Below are 17,409 nucleotides of genomic sequence, written 5' to 3'. Positions count from 1 at the left end.
AAGTCGGCGCTCGCTCAGTTCCCGATTATGTCTCTGTAGAGAGCCTTGGGTAGAGCTCAGCCTCTAGATAGGCAGAGCCAGCTGTCAGTCACGCAGCTGGGTGCATCCAGACGGTAATGTCGGAATCCGTCCCAGCTGCGGCGTCTCAGTATACCGTGAGCTGTAGCTCGCGGTATACTGAGCTTAGGGTGACGGGAGGACGCTAGTTTGTGTCCTCCCGTTAACCTTAGGAGAACTATGGGGAAAAGCACTGACCCCATAGTTCTCTTTTAAGGTATTTGATTATGCGTATCTTATTTTCATATGTATAGCATTATAGTGTTTGCTAAAGAAACATATTTTGTTATACACGTGGAGCATACCCATAAACATTAGAACAGATTCCTACCTTAGCAATTGAATTACAATCCTGTTGCCCAGAGGCAACCAGAGCAAACCTTTGTTACACAAGGGAAAGGTTTGTGAAGATGGCTTAACTTTAAGCCTGTAAAGTGGTACGGGAATAAACAGCCATGTGGAAGGAACATTTAGCTTTGTGCCCTCTGATTCTGTATGGATTGATCGTTGATTTCTGGTTGCCTATTCATAGTATCACATGGTGCAGTGTCCTTTCAGAGACTCTCTCTCACGTGGACTTGGCAGTAGTGCCTTCTGTATAATTCCATCCTCTTTTACCACCATGTAGATTATTTACACAACAGTATGCTAAAATATACAGGTGCACTGAAATGAAAATTTTAAAAACAAAACCAAAATGAAACAAATGTCGGGCCGAAACCGAAAATGTTTTTTTCTCACTTTTTCAAAATTTTTAAAAAAATGTTTACATTTTTTTATAAACCTTTTACATTTTTTAAATTTTATTTTTTACTTTTTAGGGGCTTCAGGGAAATATTGGGGGTCTAAACATACCCTTGATATTTCCCTTTTTAAAATAGAAAAAGAGATTGAGAACGCAGAGTCCTCAATCTCTTGTTCTGTATCCCCTGTTATCAATGAACAGGAATCCTCTATACTGAGTGTTCCTGTTCATTCTTAACACGAGAACAGAGTATGTTTACTATAACCACAATCATGAATGGACAGGAGGTGATGTAGATCACTTCCCATTCATTCATTATTGGAGACACAGTAAACATACTCTGTCCTCAATTATGTACAAACACTCTGCGATGTACCTTGTTCTCCTTCCTAAGGAGGTGGGGCGTCCTCCTGACAGGCCTGCACCCAATTTGATATCTTCTGCCCCATGTGCTCCAAGATGGAGACTCTCATAGTTTAGAGTTAGGACCGCACTATAAGAGGTGCCTTGGCGCGGCAGTGCGGCTTACACATCCTTTGCAGAAGACGTGTATCCAAACCTCTGTCATTGTCCTTAGTGGTGAGACAAGTTGTTTTACATGCTGGTTTGTGAGTGTGCCATGATGCCTTTCTACTGTTCTACTGTTCAAAGCCCATTTCGTGTGCACCTTACTGTATAACTGGTGACAAATTGTTGAGTGCGTTTGTCGTTTGTTTTGCTTGTTCTCCTTCCTGACACGCTGTCACGGGAGGCTGAGTGAGCAGTGCGGGAGGAGAGCGCTGTGAGCGGTCGGAGTCTCTCCTCCCTGCTCCACTCGGCCTCCTGCCACAGATCAGAGGAGTGCGGCTGTGTGGGCGGAGACAGCCAGTGCTATCACAGGAGGCCGTCCGACAGTGCAAGGAAGGAGTCAGCTGTCAGATCGAGCTCACCTCCCTGCACCGCTCGCTCAGCCTCCTGTGACAGCTGTCGGGATGGAGAGCCGGGTACAAACAGTCAGTGATCGCTGAGTGTTTGTAAATAATTGAGGATATGGTATGTTGGCTATATCCTCAATTATGAATGAATGGGAAGTGATCTACATCACCTCCTGTTCATTCATAGCTGTGGTTATAGTACACATACTATGTTCTCATGTTATCAATGAACAGGAACACTCAGTATAGAGGATTCCTGTCCATTCATAACAGGGGACACAGAAAAAGAGATTGAGGACTCTGTGTTCTCAATCTCTTTTTCTATTTTAAAAGGGAAATATCAGGGGTCTGTTCCCTGAAACACCTAAAAGTAAGTAAAAAATATTTAAGAAAAATAAAATTTTAATTTTTTTGTAGTTTATAAAAAATGAAACAAAAAATAAAATATTTGAAAAAGTTAGAAAACAACATGTTCAGTTTCGGTCTGACATTTTTTTTTTCGTTTTGGATTTAAAATGTTCATTTTGGTGCACCTCTATTGTGAACGGTCTCTAAGAGACAAGTACACATAGCTGATTCAGTTTTCTTCTTTGACAAGGGTACATTGTGATGGAACACAATCTTAATCACTCCATTGTTGGGTACTGGGGTTTTTTCCGTTTGGGGTATAGCTGTTGAAGGTTGTTACTTTGGCCATGGTTGAATGTATATCAGTATTTATAGTAAATGATTCTCCTGTCGTCTTTAGTCATCCTGGATAACTTGTGACCCTTTTCAAGCAGCAAGTCTGTGCCATCCTGTTCCTGTGTTTCAGTGTGAAATGCTTTTCTTAATAATCTACTCTGTCATCAAACCACATCTTTTAAAAAACCAAGCATAGGTGGATTAGTGGATGTGTTGTATTTCAATACTTCTAAAGTCCTAATTGCGTTTTGTCACATGTTTAACGCGAAGGTGGAAATTATTGTATCTATTTATAAAGAAACATACACTGCTTTTAAAGTGACGCAAGCTGCTGACCTATTTTTTTTTTTTCTCTTCATCATACATGCAGCCAATGGCATCTTGGTTTGTGTTTCATTACAGATCTTTACATGGAAAAATAAGGTTTCTTATGTAAGGTCATGTTTCAAGAAGTCGGTCAGCAGTGTACCAGTCTGATCAGGGGAGACATGAGATCTGTTGTACTGGCTCAGAGACAGTGGCTAGTGCAGCACTCGTCTCCATATGTTCTGGAAAAATAGTACAGCTGAGCACAGACCGAAACATTCTGGGAACCGTCATTTATTTTCTTGCCCCAGAAACCTTTAACTTGCTGAGATTGAGAGGGCTTTGTGATATCAAACACAGATTTGGTTTGGGTAGCTTATCTTGCAGCTACATCAAGATCTGCTAATTTCTGTGTGAGGCCAGGTGCTGTTACATAGAAGGTAATGTGTGGTCATTATTTTAAAAAAATTTGGTATACTGTGTGCTATTTTCACAAGGTGAATATAGTCATAAGAAAATTTTAACTCATCCGTTCACAAATCTGATATTTTTGCATTATGAACAGATGCTAGACACCTGAAACACTCATTAACGTCTCTAATCTATTGGTGACTTGCCTGGTTAGATCTCCAATACACATTTCTGATGCTTAGCGCTTTCCCTGTTAGGCTCCATTCGCACCTGAGCGGCTGTCCACGTGCATTTGTCTGAACAGAAACGCGCGGAGCCGCTCTAAACGGAATTCAATGCACTTCAGTGTGCATCATTTACACCATTGCGGGGGCCGCGCGGCCCCTGAATAGTGCAAGCGCGATAATCTGGTAAATTCCGCACGTTTGCAGCTACTTGATAGCCCCAAATGAGGTGCATCACTGCAGATTTTAAAATATTAGCATTTTCGTCCTGGAAAAACCATGCGGAAAACGCAAACGCTATGTGTGAATGGAGCCTTAGCTGCATGCACATGGGGTATTTCCTGTGTTATGGGATACCTACCACAAGAATCTGAGGGTTGCATCTCTCAGCAGAAGTCCATGTGTAATCATACATGGTACCATTACATGTGGTTCCTGGATGCACAATAGATGGATAGACAGATACATTTTCTGATCGAAGGATGCCGGGAGAAGGCTGCTGGCAGGGCCACCCACTGAGCAAATTTCGGTCCATTCATCAAGCACTGGCTTTAATGCACACAGTGTCTGGTCAGCTTTAGGCACAGTGTGTCAAGGTCAGCCTAAGAAGGTATACTGGTAAAATGATGCCAATAGTCTGCAGATGGAAGGAATGATAGATATATCAAAAAACAAATCACTCCCAGATATTCAACCATCTCAAACTCATTTCTTTTGTTCATTTTTTTTTCTTTTCCTTTTTTACAGCGACAATTTGTACAGTAAGTGTCAGTGTGTTTTTTTTTTTGTTTTTTTTTTTTTACGAATGCATCTCTTACGTGTACTGGACTTGTGGTCCTGGTGGGGTGAGTAGGTCTCGTACCTTGTACATTTTCTGCCAGCACTGTTGTCCATCTGAGTTCTCTCCACAGTGGTTGCTACAGAAGGTGATCATGGTAGCCGGGCCGACCCTTGATCAGTTGATTCACACGTATCTTGCCAGGTTCCTCTGGCAATATCTGTTTGCACTGCCAGTTGATTTCATGCATTGTATGCATCAACTAAATTATGGAAACCTCTCAAGTGGACAATGTGCAGTCGTTCCCTGGCAGCTGTTCATTGCTGTCACCTTATCAAAATTGTCCATTCCTCATTTGGTAGTATTGAGGTTTAGGATCATTGGAGGCTTCATATCCTGCCTGTTTCTTAATGGTGCATCATTACACATGGTGCTCATAATAAGGACATATATCTGTGAAGGTTCTCATTCATCCAGGTCATGGTAGGTCTGTAAAAAATAAGTCAAGGCAACTAGACTTGCTGTATTTTTTCTTGAAGACGTTTCACTGGCCATCCAACCAGCTTTCTCAATTTAGAATGACTTGTACAAACATTTTTGTGTAAGTCATTCCGAATTGAGAAAGCTGGTCGGATGTCCAGTGAAACGTCTTCAAGAAAAATACAGCAAGTCTAGTTGCCTTGACTTATTTTTTACAGTCATAATTAGGGATGCACCGATATATCGGCCGCCGAAACATATCGGCCGAAAATTGCACTTTTGGCATAATGAGGACGAGAGCGCTGTGAGCGGCCGGTGTCTCTCCTCCCACACCGCTCGGCCGTCTATCACAGTCCGGCAGAGCGGTGTGTGGGCAGAGACAGCCAGCGCTGTCACAGGAGGCTGAGCTCACCTCCCTGCTCCGCTCGATCAGCCTCCTGTGACAGCCTGTCAGAGAGGAGAGCGAGCACAAACACTCAGTGATCGCTGACTGTTTGTAGATAATTGAGGACATGGTATGTTAACTATATCCTCAATTATGAATGAATGGGAGGGATCTGCATCACCTCATGTTCATTCATAGTTGTAGGTATAGTAAACATACCATGTACTCATGTTATGAACAGGAACCCTCATTCCTGTTCATTGATAACAGGGGATACAGAAAAAGGGAAACATCAGGGGTTTAGACCCCCAATATTTCCCCGAAGCCCCTAAAAGCAATGTAAAAAATCAAAATATGTAATAGAAAATGAATTAATAAATATAAAAAATTAAAAAAGTTTATAATAAAAATTAAATATATTAAGATGTAAAAAAATTAAAATAACAAAACATTTTCGGTTTCGGCCTGACAATTTTTTTTAATTTTCGGTTTTAAAATTTCCATTTCGGTGCACCTCTAGTCATAATAAGGACATTCTTGTCGTCTTCTTAGGAGTCTTCTGACAACAGTGTTGTTGTGCCAGTGAAAGCAAACTTAGAGGCATTTACAGGTCTTCCCACCACAGTGAGACGCTCTTTAGGGGCCTCTGGCTTATTTAGCCTCACAGTCCCCAACATGGTTAGCTTCCTTTTTTTTTATTCTGTTCAACTCTCTACGGTGTGACGAAATTGTCACATGTGAACTTTAGGCCCCATTCACACTTGGCAATTTGCAAATCGCGTGATTTGCATTTTGCGCAATATCATGCTATTTGTCGCGCGATATCGCGCAATTGCTTGCATCAAAAAGCATTGAATCGCGGCAAAATCCGCTCCAAAAAGGGTCCTGCTGTAGCGACCCGCGACAGCAGGACCCTTTGCCCCATTGCAAAGCATTGAAGAGCGATATCGCGCGGTAAATAGCCGCGATATCATGGGAATTACCGCTCAATGTGCCATAGGGGTTCCTCATAGTGTTGGCACAGAGGGGCAATAATGTACACATTAATAATTAAAACCAGATCAGTTATACTTGATAAATATTCCTGACCTGATTTTTGTCAGCTTGGCCTTTCTGCCATGATGTGCTGCTTCTAGTGGAGTGGATACGAATGTAGGTTAGTTCAGTGAGGGCCTCTGGTTAAATAGACTGCTTGCATAAGCTTGGTTATATGATGTGCCCTCTCTTTTTATCCCCTCCTACCCCTAGCTCGCTCATTGTGCACTTCCTCTACTCTTTTTTTAAGATGACAGCTGCTCCTGAACAGTTGGAGATCAGATAGCCGCTGCACACTCCAGGCAAAGACTAGAGTTTGCTGATGGGAAGGTATGGACGTAATACTTTGCAGGCAGGTATTGTGTTAGACTGACATCTCACACTTCTAGATATCCAGTGAGCATAAAACACGCTTGCAGCATTTGACATTATTGAGGTTTTTAGGTGACTTTGATGTGCTGTGAGTTGTATTGTAATAGAAAAAAAGGCAGCAAGCAGAATGAAACCAGGTAAAATATATTTTATGTACACACTTTTTTTGTTTCACTATAACTTTTCTTCTCGAATTCTTGTTGAAGAGTTGTTTAGTAGAAAACAAAACCTGTGGCATCAGCATAATAGGTGTTTTATTCACATGTATTTGATAACTCTTTTTGTATATAAAGACACATGTTACCTTAACGCTGCAGTACTTTTTTGTTTGCACATTGCTGCCAAATATTTGTGATACTTTTTTTTAAAATAAATTCTTTATTGAGTAGTGTACAGGTTATACAACCAGGTATTTGTGATATTTTGACATCTAAAGTTGTATCTGACAACTGTGACTATGATATAAGTTGTCTTTCAGTGAAGGTAGCCCCCATGCTGAGTACAGACCACATGTTTCAAAAACTCACTTTTTGTCCTTTGTTCTTATGATCTTTACTGTGTTGCTTGGCATCACGCAGAATTACCTCTGCAAAGTCTGCACATGTGGCCCATTCATTCCTACGGGGAGGACCACTAGAGGCTCCCATGAGTATGGCTCCCCATTGGAATGAATAGGGTCACGGTACAGTTCCCCTAAAGTTCTTGAATAAAGAATGCACGTTGCTACTTGAATTGTAGAGCAGGCGACTAGAAGTACCTATGCTTGTCTTTAGCAATGCCCAGGGGACCCAGGTATGCAGTGTTTTGTGTGACATCAGTTACTGGAATTGAGTTCTTGCCCCCTTCTGCATGCAACTATTGCTCAGGGAAGTCGTACATTACAGTGATGGACCAAGAATGAGGTGCTGGAAAGGCTGGCCAAAGCATTTTTAGGACTGAACTCCTGAGTTTATTGTCACTTTAAGTAAAGACACTCCAAGAAGCTATATTTTCTATTCATATCTTACGCTAAGTACTATGGGGTTCTATTTGAGTATTTCTATTAAGGCTGGAGTTCCACTTTAAGTTACTGCTATGTTTTTGTTTTCTTGGTCATGTGTTTAGTCTTCTGGCATATGTGTGTACCATCTTGTCTTGACTTGTATTGTAACGACTTCCTTATATTGCAAAGCGCTGTTAAACTGTTGGCGCTATATACATCCTTTATTATAATTAAGGATACTAGTATCGGTGCCGATACCGAATATTTGGGTGAGTACTCCTACTCGCCCAAATGCTCAGATACGTACCTTCGATACTGGAAACGGAGATCTCTCTCTCTCTGACCGGCAGTGCGGAGGAAGCATGAAGCTGTCTTCCTTTCCAATCAGGAAGCCGGGCGGTGGGTTATGACCCGACTCCCGGCTTCCTGATTGGCTAGGAAGCCGGCTTCACTTGTCGCTAGGCAGCCTGGCTTCCTAAGCATTTAGGATCATGATTAGGTCATGATCTGCCACCCGACTTCCTGATAATCGGGGGAACACGGCACCGGTATCAGTATTCCGTATCGGCGAGTACCGAAAAAAACGGTATAAGTGCATCCCTAATTATAATATAAGAGAATAAAGCTCTACTTGTCTGTTATCTCATGTGCAATACCTCTATTTAAGTGTCCCTTTACTATAAAAGTATCTAAGGAACAATGTATAAGAACAGCATTGTTCTTTCTTGGAAAGAATGCCTCCAGGCACAGACAGTCATGAATGACGTGGTATAGGGCATTTCTTTTATTCTCATATCTCTGACTTCTATAGTGGCACTGTGCTACAAGGCACCGCAGAAATGTCAGATCACATTACATACATAATTAGGAATTATTATTCCAGAATTAGGATGATCCTTCCTATGAAAGCACATCTCTCTCTCTTTGACTTTAATGTAAGGATAGATGAGGGGCAAGTGTTGCACTGGTCTTATTCCAAAGGAAGGCAGCATAGCCAGTAATTACGGAGTGCCATTATGGTGATGCTTTCTCTGAATAATTCTAGTTAGGAAACAGAGGGATTACTACAGAGGGGCCCAAAAAAATGTATGCACACTTCAACATTAAAAAAATATATGCAAAGAAATGTTATTACTAGATTTATATGAACCTGAAAGGGCAGCTTTAAGTCATGTTTGAATTGTGCAATCACATTAGACGCTCAAAGCGGTCACCATTAGCATCCAGACACTTTTGGTTTTCTGTGCAGTACTGCATGAACAACATTGACTAGATCGTCCGCAGGGATTGCTCTGCATGATATTTTAGTCTCTTCCCATAGTGCAGCCAGCGTAGGTGGTTTTCTATGGTATACCACATTCTATAGTGTTCCCCACAGATAGAAATCGAGGGGAGTTAAGTCCAGGGAATGAGGGGGGAATTCAACAGCACGTCTGTGTCCTGTCCAACATCCTGGCAGAATGTCATTGAGATTACGTATCGGTGGAAGTAAAATTGCTCATCCGTATAAAGCGCACTCATGGCCGGTTTGTTGAAACCACTCATTGTACTCCATTCTCCGATCAGGGTCATCTTCAGTCATGGTGTGTAACAGTCTCGGGATGTAAAATTTCCAATGTGCTCTCTTCGGAATACGTTGTATGCTTGATCTGCTAATTCCTGTCTCACGTGCACATTGTTTGACAGACATCGTTTCCGAGGAAGCAGGACTTGTTGCTGTGCGACACCTCCCAGGTCTTTGCTTGTGCACATCTCACACAGTGCCATCGGTTTCAAACTTATCACTAATCCGTGTTAGTCGCCATTGTTGTTCAACTTCACACATATTTTCAAATTTACAATACTACTTCCAAATGGTCTTGTGTTACTTGAAAGTCAAGCGTGCCTCCGCCATTTTTTCTCTCTCCTGACTGTCACATGATGATACCAACAATGGTGCGACTACTTATATCTTTAGAGGAAACATAATACTACACATTGCTGCCAAAATTCAATACGGATTTTAAAAAAAAAGAGTATAGATAACAACTGTCGAAGTGTGTATACATTTTTTGGGGCCCTTCTGTTTACATGGGAGCCAAAGATTGCAACTTCTGCATGTATAGTATGTTCTACTGCAGGGGTGGACATATTAATATGGAATTTAGGAGCTAGACTGCGCAGTCCAGGAGTCAGAAGATCAAGACCTTAAAAATTAGGTGCCAGTTGTAATTTTTAAGGAGAGTAGACTACCTGGCTCCTGGGATTTGTCCAGCCCTGATTTTAATGTATGCGCCCCCCTTCCCCCCCCCCTTGCCTCTTAGCTGTAGGATTGTTTCATGGAAGCAACCTAATGTACATATTCTCACAAGGAAATGGGTTGTCATGTGTGCACAGAAATAACTTGGAAGCAAAGTGATTTAAAATACAGTTACCTGAGGCATTTGTTTTCATGATGGAAGTAGGAAGTACTAATGAGATTTTACAATTACGTTTATTGAATGCTTTGGTTTACCACCCCTGAAGCTACAAGTCATGTGGAACGTATGGAAGGCACAGACCTCTTTTAAATGATCCCAAGCTCTTATTATGCTAGAATTGTTTGATCAGCATTTTTAATCCTAAACAACCTATTTTGCCTCTGAGACTATGCTAAATAAGCCTCCTGGTATCATAATGACATATGGCATAAACAACAACGTCATGGGCACATTGTGTGATTTGCATGCTGTAATTCTAGTAAGCATTGCCATGGAGAGTTGTGTGGTTTTGCCCCTATTGTTTTGCAGGGAGGTTTGATCAAAATATTTAGCTCTGTGATAATATGAAGATGTTAAAGGGAACATGTGAAGATAGGAACAAATGTTGCTGACTTGCTTTCAAAGGTACAAACTTGAGGGGCTGTAGATCCCGATCCTGGCAGTAGTACCTAGGAAGGGGTGTAGGAAGGAAAGTTATTATTTTACAATTTCGCTGACTGCAAGTCATTCAACGTTCGGAACTAGTGGGGAAAAAACAGCTAAAATATATAGACAACCATCCGACCACCTCTCCCTGCTTGTTTAGTCTTCTGAGGGGGGTTTATTACCTATCTTACTCCAGTCTGTGGGGTTCCCTTCACCAGACCAACTGGCCCCTAAATCCACCTCTCCTTTGCTGTGGTTTACCCCCCTTGCTGTGTCTTTATGTACAGTTCAGGACAAGCGGTCCTATACTGGTGTCCACAGGACAGAGATGATTAAACATAGAAAATTGATTTCTGCATAACGCAGCTTTTAAAAAAAGAGAAAAAAATTTTATGCTCAATAGTAGAATATAAATAATATTTATGTGCCATCTGTGTTTTATCATTCAGTTTTTCTTGTTTTACAGGAAGGTCTGATCTCTTAGGATTTCGACCATCAGCCCAGAAGTGATATTTATCAGGTAAGTAATGTTTTACAGTAGTTTGTTATAGAACAACTCCAGGCAGAAATCATCTTAAACCTTGCAGTGGGGCTATGCGCTTGTTTTAGTCTAGAGACGTAAAAGTTATCCTTGACCAAACCTTGGAGACAGCTGGCTGCTAGACTGGTCCCTGTCCGTTCTGTCCTTCTCCGTTCCAGGGATGGAATGTCCCCCAGCATCCTCACGACCATTACACTGTATTTGCTTAATGACTTATAGGACCTTTTAGAGTGCCGGAGCAGAGGAAGAGTGAGGGTGATGATTGGACCAAATTGATAAATTTCCCTCTGTGACTTTAATTATTCCCTGTAACTTTTTGGGGGACAGAGCTTTCTTTTGGTGGTATTTAATCACCACTGGGGGGTTTATTTTTTACATGTGAAAAATTGTACTTAAATAATGTTTGTTCATAAATTTAGGCCAAAATGTATTCTGCTACATTTCTTTGGTTAAAAAAAAACAAGGCTGGCAATCAGGACTCTGATGGACTGGCAGGTTGGCAATGTGGCAATCACGACTCTGATGGAATGGCAGGCTGGCACTCTGGCAAAATTTGTGCTAGAACATGTGTTGGATAACAAAGTATTGTTTGAACTGGTTGTCACTCTCTCCTCTCACAGCTGAGTAGTGCGTGAGAGATGAGGAGAGAACGCTGGAAACTGCTACAATGTTTCCATTTAGTGATTCTGTGATTGGTCATAGCGATCACATGGAACAGAACCGATTTTCACTGGCCCTGCACATAATTGTTTATACTACACGCTCCAATGGACAATGTGTTTAAAGTTACTTGCTGAGGCGCACAGGAGCCAAAAAACCCCAAAAACTTAAATTTACGGGAAACTGCCGGGAGCCGACAGCCGTCTGACCGTACAGTGGCAGTGGGCGGACGGCAACAGGTTAAGTAATGCAGATATTGGATGTATCTGTTTTGCATCCAAATACATATGAACCTGGCTTATCTCCATTTTTTATTTTGAAAGGTTTTTCATTTGTATAATAATGTTAAACTATAACCTTTCTCTGACGAGAATTGAAATACAGGTGCTGCAAATGTTAAAGGTTATAAGAGATTTCCTCTCCCTTTCTTTTTAGAATGGTTGTTACCACGACAGGAAATCACAGGTAGCAAAAAAACAGATATTCTAACTGTCCTCCACAATATTAAAAATGTTTTTACACATAAATAGCAGGATGGACATGCATTGGCTCTAGTTATCTGAACAAATGTTGTGCTTGGATCACGGAGCAATGAAATTGTTTTAAACTGTCTTCCATTTACATTTTTAATATGCATTCTAACTCTATGTAATGTGTTTCTCCATTCAACAGCTGAGAGGCCTACCGTTTTTTTTCAGCGTGGCAAGAAATTTATGGACTTGTACATGATGAATTGTGAATTATTAGCAACATGCAGTGCCTTGGGGTACCTAGAGGAAGATACCTACCATAAAGAACCTGATTGCCTTGGTGAGCATTAGATACTTCTACAAAATCGTTTTTTTTTAACTTGCTAAAATTCCTTTAAAAATCAAAATGTCAAAAAATAATTACAAAAATGTTGCATGTGTGCTGTACATACACATAACCACAGATATGCACAGTGCATATGATTGTGACTGCAGCATTTTTCTGCCACCATTACCTCCTACTGTCTTAGGACAGTGTGAGGTCTCCTGCACTGTCCTCTCCTCAGTCCATGACGGGCTCAATGCATTGCTCCTACAAAACCGTGTACTCCCCTGGTGCATACATTTTACTAGGGCTTCAACAACTAATCGACTTAGCCAATGATGATCGATAATAAGAATCATTGTCAACGATTCTCATTGATTAGTTGATTCTCCTTCTCTCTTCCACGGTGGGAGCCAGTGTTTCATGCGCTCTTTGTCCCTTCCGATACCCGCTGCTCCCAGGGGGGATTGGAGGGGACACAGACCCCTGCAGCCAGTGCCCATTGGTAAGGAGAGCTCCACACCTCCATCCAGCGCCTCATCAGCATCATTTATGCTCCCCTGTTCTCCTCCCCGCTGAGAGCCCACAGCTCCTCCTCAGCAGACCTGAAAGAACTTTAGCCTCTGCCGTTTTGATAGCAGGCAGTGGGCCGTTGCAATAGCCAGCCTACTATTGGCTATTGCAATTTAAAATAGCCAATAGAAGTCTGGCTACTGCACCCACTCACTGCCTGGTGTGTTTACATTCAGCTGCCTCAGCAGGCAGCTGTCATTCCCCAGCTAAAGCTATTGAAGTGGAAAGGTGACACTAGGGGTCTAATAGATTTAATTTAAAGTCCACTGCCCCCACGAACGCGCGCATACGAACAGAAACACAATTCGGGTGAACCCATGTACAAAAACGACAATTGCCCTACACTTGTCAGGTATCACAGCGTGCGCCAGAGTGACATCAATAATTCTCAGGCCAATATTCATGGCTAACGCTAAAATGATGAACAGGATTTAAAATTATTAGTATATTTTAAACTTATGTTTTTGATATATAATAGTATTTTTTTTTTTTTTCCCAGTTCAGATACTTGCCATTTTCACAAGAACTACCAGGGTTGCAGAGGTTGCAGCTGTGACTGGGCCCTGGTGCTCCACCACTTTCCTGAAATCATTAGTCTGTATTGTTTTAGAAAAACTGTCACATGACACTAAACACATGCATCAGTACTTGTATCTGTGAGTACTTGGTCTGGAAAAAATGGTATCGGTGCATCCCCAGTATAATTTAACAAATCTTACATTAAAACAGGCATGCACAAATATCAGGAGCCCCGTTGCCAATGCTCTTTAAAAATGACAGCTACCTCCCTTGACTTTTTCTCTAGTCTAGTCTTGTAGCTGGAAAAGTATCTGTACTTGTAATCTTGGTACAAGTACGGTGCTTAGTCTCTGAACATCCCTAGTTATTTTATTATATTGAATTGTTTTCAATTCAGATTATTTTAAATTCATGAAACTAATTCAAATTAAAAAAAACTTAAGAAGGTGGGGGAAAAAAAAGTATTTTTCCATTTTCGTTCTGACAAATTCTGCTACGGGAGGTACGTTGCGGTGCCATTTATTATACTCAAGCAATGTTGTGCCACCTGTCCAATTACACTAGGGGGCGTGGCTGCGGTGCAATTGACTTCAATGCACCGCCATGCCCCCTTCCTCCCTAGAACGAAGGGGGGAGTTTAATGTGCGTTCCAGCAGCTGTCGCTCTTGAACGCACCGTAATTGGTGTGAACTGGCCCTTAAAGTTGAACTGTGGTCAAAAATGACACATGATGCTGTCTGTCACTAGTATAAACTCTCCTCTCTACATTTTTTGATGTTGTAATGGTTCAATTCCTCTACGCGTTTCGCTATAATAGCTTCAGAAGGAAAGGAGGTATTCTCCAACATTCCCTTCTTGCAGTCCCCACTAAGGCCAATGTACATGTGCGGTAACCTTGGTTGGCTTTTACCTGAGTGCCAGATCACATGAGCATTTGTTCAAATATCTTCTTGCAGTCATTTGGACTTTTTTTTTTTTTATGGAATACCTCCTTTTCTCCTGAAGAAGCTATTATAGCAAAACGCATAGAGAGCCATTACAGCCATCCATCTATGAAACTTACCATTTACTCATGCAATTCTGAATATCATATCCATATCAACTCTACAAAGTTCTCTAGAGAGATGGTGTAGTAATCAAATTGTACAATATCATATCATGTGTTCGCATATGATTGGGTTGGGGAAAGGCAACTACTTAGAGCCTGGTCAGGATTTCACTGTTTGTGAAGCGGGTAATAACAGGAACATGAGGGACTGGGATGAAAAAAGAAATGGGTGGTAATGGGTCCCTTTTAATTCAGTTTTGTTACTATCATCCGACCAGTTAGTCTGTTGTTTTTCTTCCTTTTAACAGACCAATCTGTGCAGCAAAAGTGGTTATTAGGGGGTTCAGACAAGTCAATGAACATTGACAGGGGTGCTTATAATAGAAAAGTTTTATTCCTAAAGTTAAAGCATTTACCCAAGAAGAGAAAAAATGTTCCTGTAACTACTTCAAAACTGTTATCTGGAGTTGTGCTTTATTTGTTAGAAATTGAATGTAAGGTTTAGATAAACCTACTAGTCCAGGGGTAGCCAAACTTTGGCCCTCCAGTCGTTGTGGAACTTCAAGTCTCATAGGCATGGAAAGACTCGGGCACAGGCATGATGGGATTTATAGTTTCACCACATCTGGAGGGGCGATGTTTGTTTGGCTACCCCTGCAATAGTCCATCTAATACTACCCTCTGCACAGTTTAACAATGCTGCTGTCTAAGGCGGCTGCGCTGCTGTTCTATAGATACAGTGAAGGAGTGAGCGCAACCAACCTAAGACTAGGTTTGTTACTGGGTAACAAACGGGTAAAAAAAAACCCTTAAAAAGGACTGATCAGCTGCAATATATATTACATTTTTGTTCTTGAATTTAGCTATACTTAAATATATAAAACAAAATCCTGCTCTTCATAGTGGTTTATAACCCGCTGTTCATTCTTCCTCCATAGAAAGTGTGAAAGATTTAATCCGTTACCTGCGCCATGAGGATGAGACCAGAGATATCCGACAACAGCTGGGAGCAGCTCAAATCTTGCAGAATGATCTCGTGCCTTTAGTCATTCAGCATCACAGTGACAAACAGCTCTTCGATGCTGTTATTAGGTAATCTAAAGGTGGCCATCATTTCTGTGTACTATACATTGCTAACTGTAAGGGGCTCATTTATCTCTCTGCCGGGTACTGCAGTTTTTACTTCGCACTACACCTACATGTAATGCTCCATTTATAAAATACGGGCCGCAGTGTGTAGCCTGCAGTGCTCACTGGAGTGTTGTCTGCGTAAAGCTGCAGAGAAGGCTCCCTGATAGGAGGACGGGCAGGTCATGTGACTCAACTTCTCTCCTCCCAGCAGTAAGGCCCACCTTCATTGTGGGGGTATGTTTTTCCCCGAAGTTCTATCTAGCTGGAATTCTGGGCAAACCGCAAAATGCAACGTTGAAAAATAGTCCTTTTATCGCACTGCACTTGCAATTAGATCATCTACAACATTTACAAGTTTATATATACTGCTTCCTTGATTAACATGGCTTCATGATGGGTCACCCAAATATTGTGTTTAAGTGAAGCTAACCAAATAAAACTACCAGGGCTGCCAGTCTACTCCATTGTCCATTGGGAGCAGCTTGATGATAATTAAACAGCCTAGGGGTATACTGCTGCCTACAAGGAAAATTAACATAGAAAGCTGAAGGCGAGCTCCCATTAAAGGTACAACCACTCCCAGCTCACAACTGCTCAGTTCTGCTTATCATCCACTGATGTATCTCTCCTTTCTGCTATACTTTTTGCTTGAATTGGAATATTGTTTCCTCCATCAACAGATACCTCTGTTCCCTCTGTGACGCTTTTGCAGTTGACAGTGGCTCCCTGTCTATTATCCAGTTAGCACAGGACTCCACTTTCATGTCAGGCCAGTATGTCTGGGGTTTCATTGTGGAGTTATTGAGCCAGAGCTGCGGCAATGTTCCTGTCCCGTTGCTGAATACCCACTGTTGTGAGTACCTAGCAAGCTTAATGCTGTGCTGAGTTTTTTCCTGTGTTGCTTGCCTTATCAGATTTGTCATTTGTAGGATGGCCACATGAGGGCGATCCGCTCCTGTTTTTGTTTCGATCTTGGCAAGCTGCACTTTATTTTTATGAATGGGAAACCCTTCTCTTTATTTACTCTTGGGCTGTAAAGGGAGCAGTGATTACTTTTGTTTATTCAGGAGGCCAAGCGGTGTATGCATTTAGTCTAGTGTTAACGAACACCCTCCATAGTGGCAAGTTCTCACAGATCCTTTTCTGCCAATTTAATTCCTGGCATACCAAATTCAGCTTGGGTCTGTGAGTAATTCTAACGTTTTTTTTTTTTTTGGTAGGCCCATCTCTTGGATACACACCTATTTTGGTCGTAGACGACATATCTGGCACCAAATGTAAGGGTGGTCCCTCTGCAGCCGCAGGCAAATCTTCCATTCAGGACCTCATTTGCACTGTGTGCAAGGCTGAGCTTTGCACGAGGAAAGATTGTGCTTCTATAACCTTACAGCTCTCAGTTGTGACCGCATGCATCGATGGCCATTTCTGACCCCCCTCTTTCCTCCTCTTCTGTTCATGTTTTACATTGGAAGTATTTTTTTCTGTTATACAAGGTTTTATGACTCCGTGCAAGTTGTTGCATCCCTGCTCACTGCCACCTTCCCCTGTGGAATTTAACGGAGTTCTGAGTTCCTTTTAGAAGAGGAGACCAGCACAACAGGCAACTTTTCTTATCGATGCTGTGTTTCATTTAAGATTAGAGGATTCCACCATCCTCTACCACGGTTTTTGGACTCGTTCCACCAAGGTGTTTTTTCATCATCCCCTATTCCATGGTTTTTCTCTACAAAGATTAATTGTGAACTGTTCCTGGCAATCTGTTCCTTTTGTGGGGGAAATGGGCTACTCTTCCCATAGTCAACCCTTCAGCGTCTCGCATTAACAAAGCTCTAACCATTCCTATAGAAAACGCTCCAGCCTTTAACCCCTTTGCTGCCATGGACA

At 41.7% G+C, this 17,409-nt stretch overlaps 1 protein-coding gene across 1 annotated transcript in view; it reads left to right on the top strand.

The window, feature by feature from the left end:
* The first annotated feature begins 12,134 nt into the window (after positions 1-12,134).
* TIMELESS (timeless circadian clock) overlaps positions 12,135-17,409 on the top strand; it is a 49,897-nt gene continuing 44,622 nt past the window's right edge. The window contains exons 1-2 of the mRNA XM_018562020.1: positions 12,135-12,269; positions 15,333-15,486. Coding sequence (XP_018417522.1) covers positions 12,173-12,269; positions 15,333-15,486 — 251 coding nt within the window. The 5' untranslated portion in view covers positions 12,135-12,172. The remainder of the gene's footprint in view (positions 12,270-15,332; positions 15,487-17,409) is intronic.

The sequence above is a fragment of the Nanorana parkeri genome, unplaced genomic scaffold (assembly GCF_000935625.1).
Source record: "Nanorana parkeri isolate BGI_ZX_2015 unplaced genomic scaffold, ASM93562v1 scaffold556, whole genome shotgun sequence".
In the NCBI taxonomy this organism is placed as follows: domain Eukaryota; kingdom Metazoa; phylum Chordata; class Amphibia; order Anura; family Dicroglossidae; genus Nanorana; species Nanorana parkeri.
Note: the sequence above shows the minus strand (reverse complement) of the source record. Positions and strands in the feature narration are given on the sequence as shown.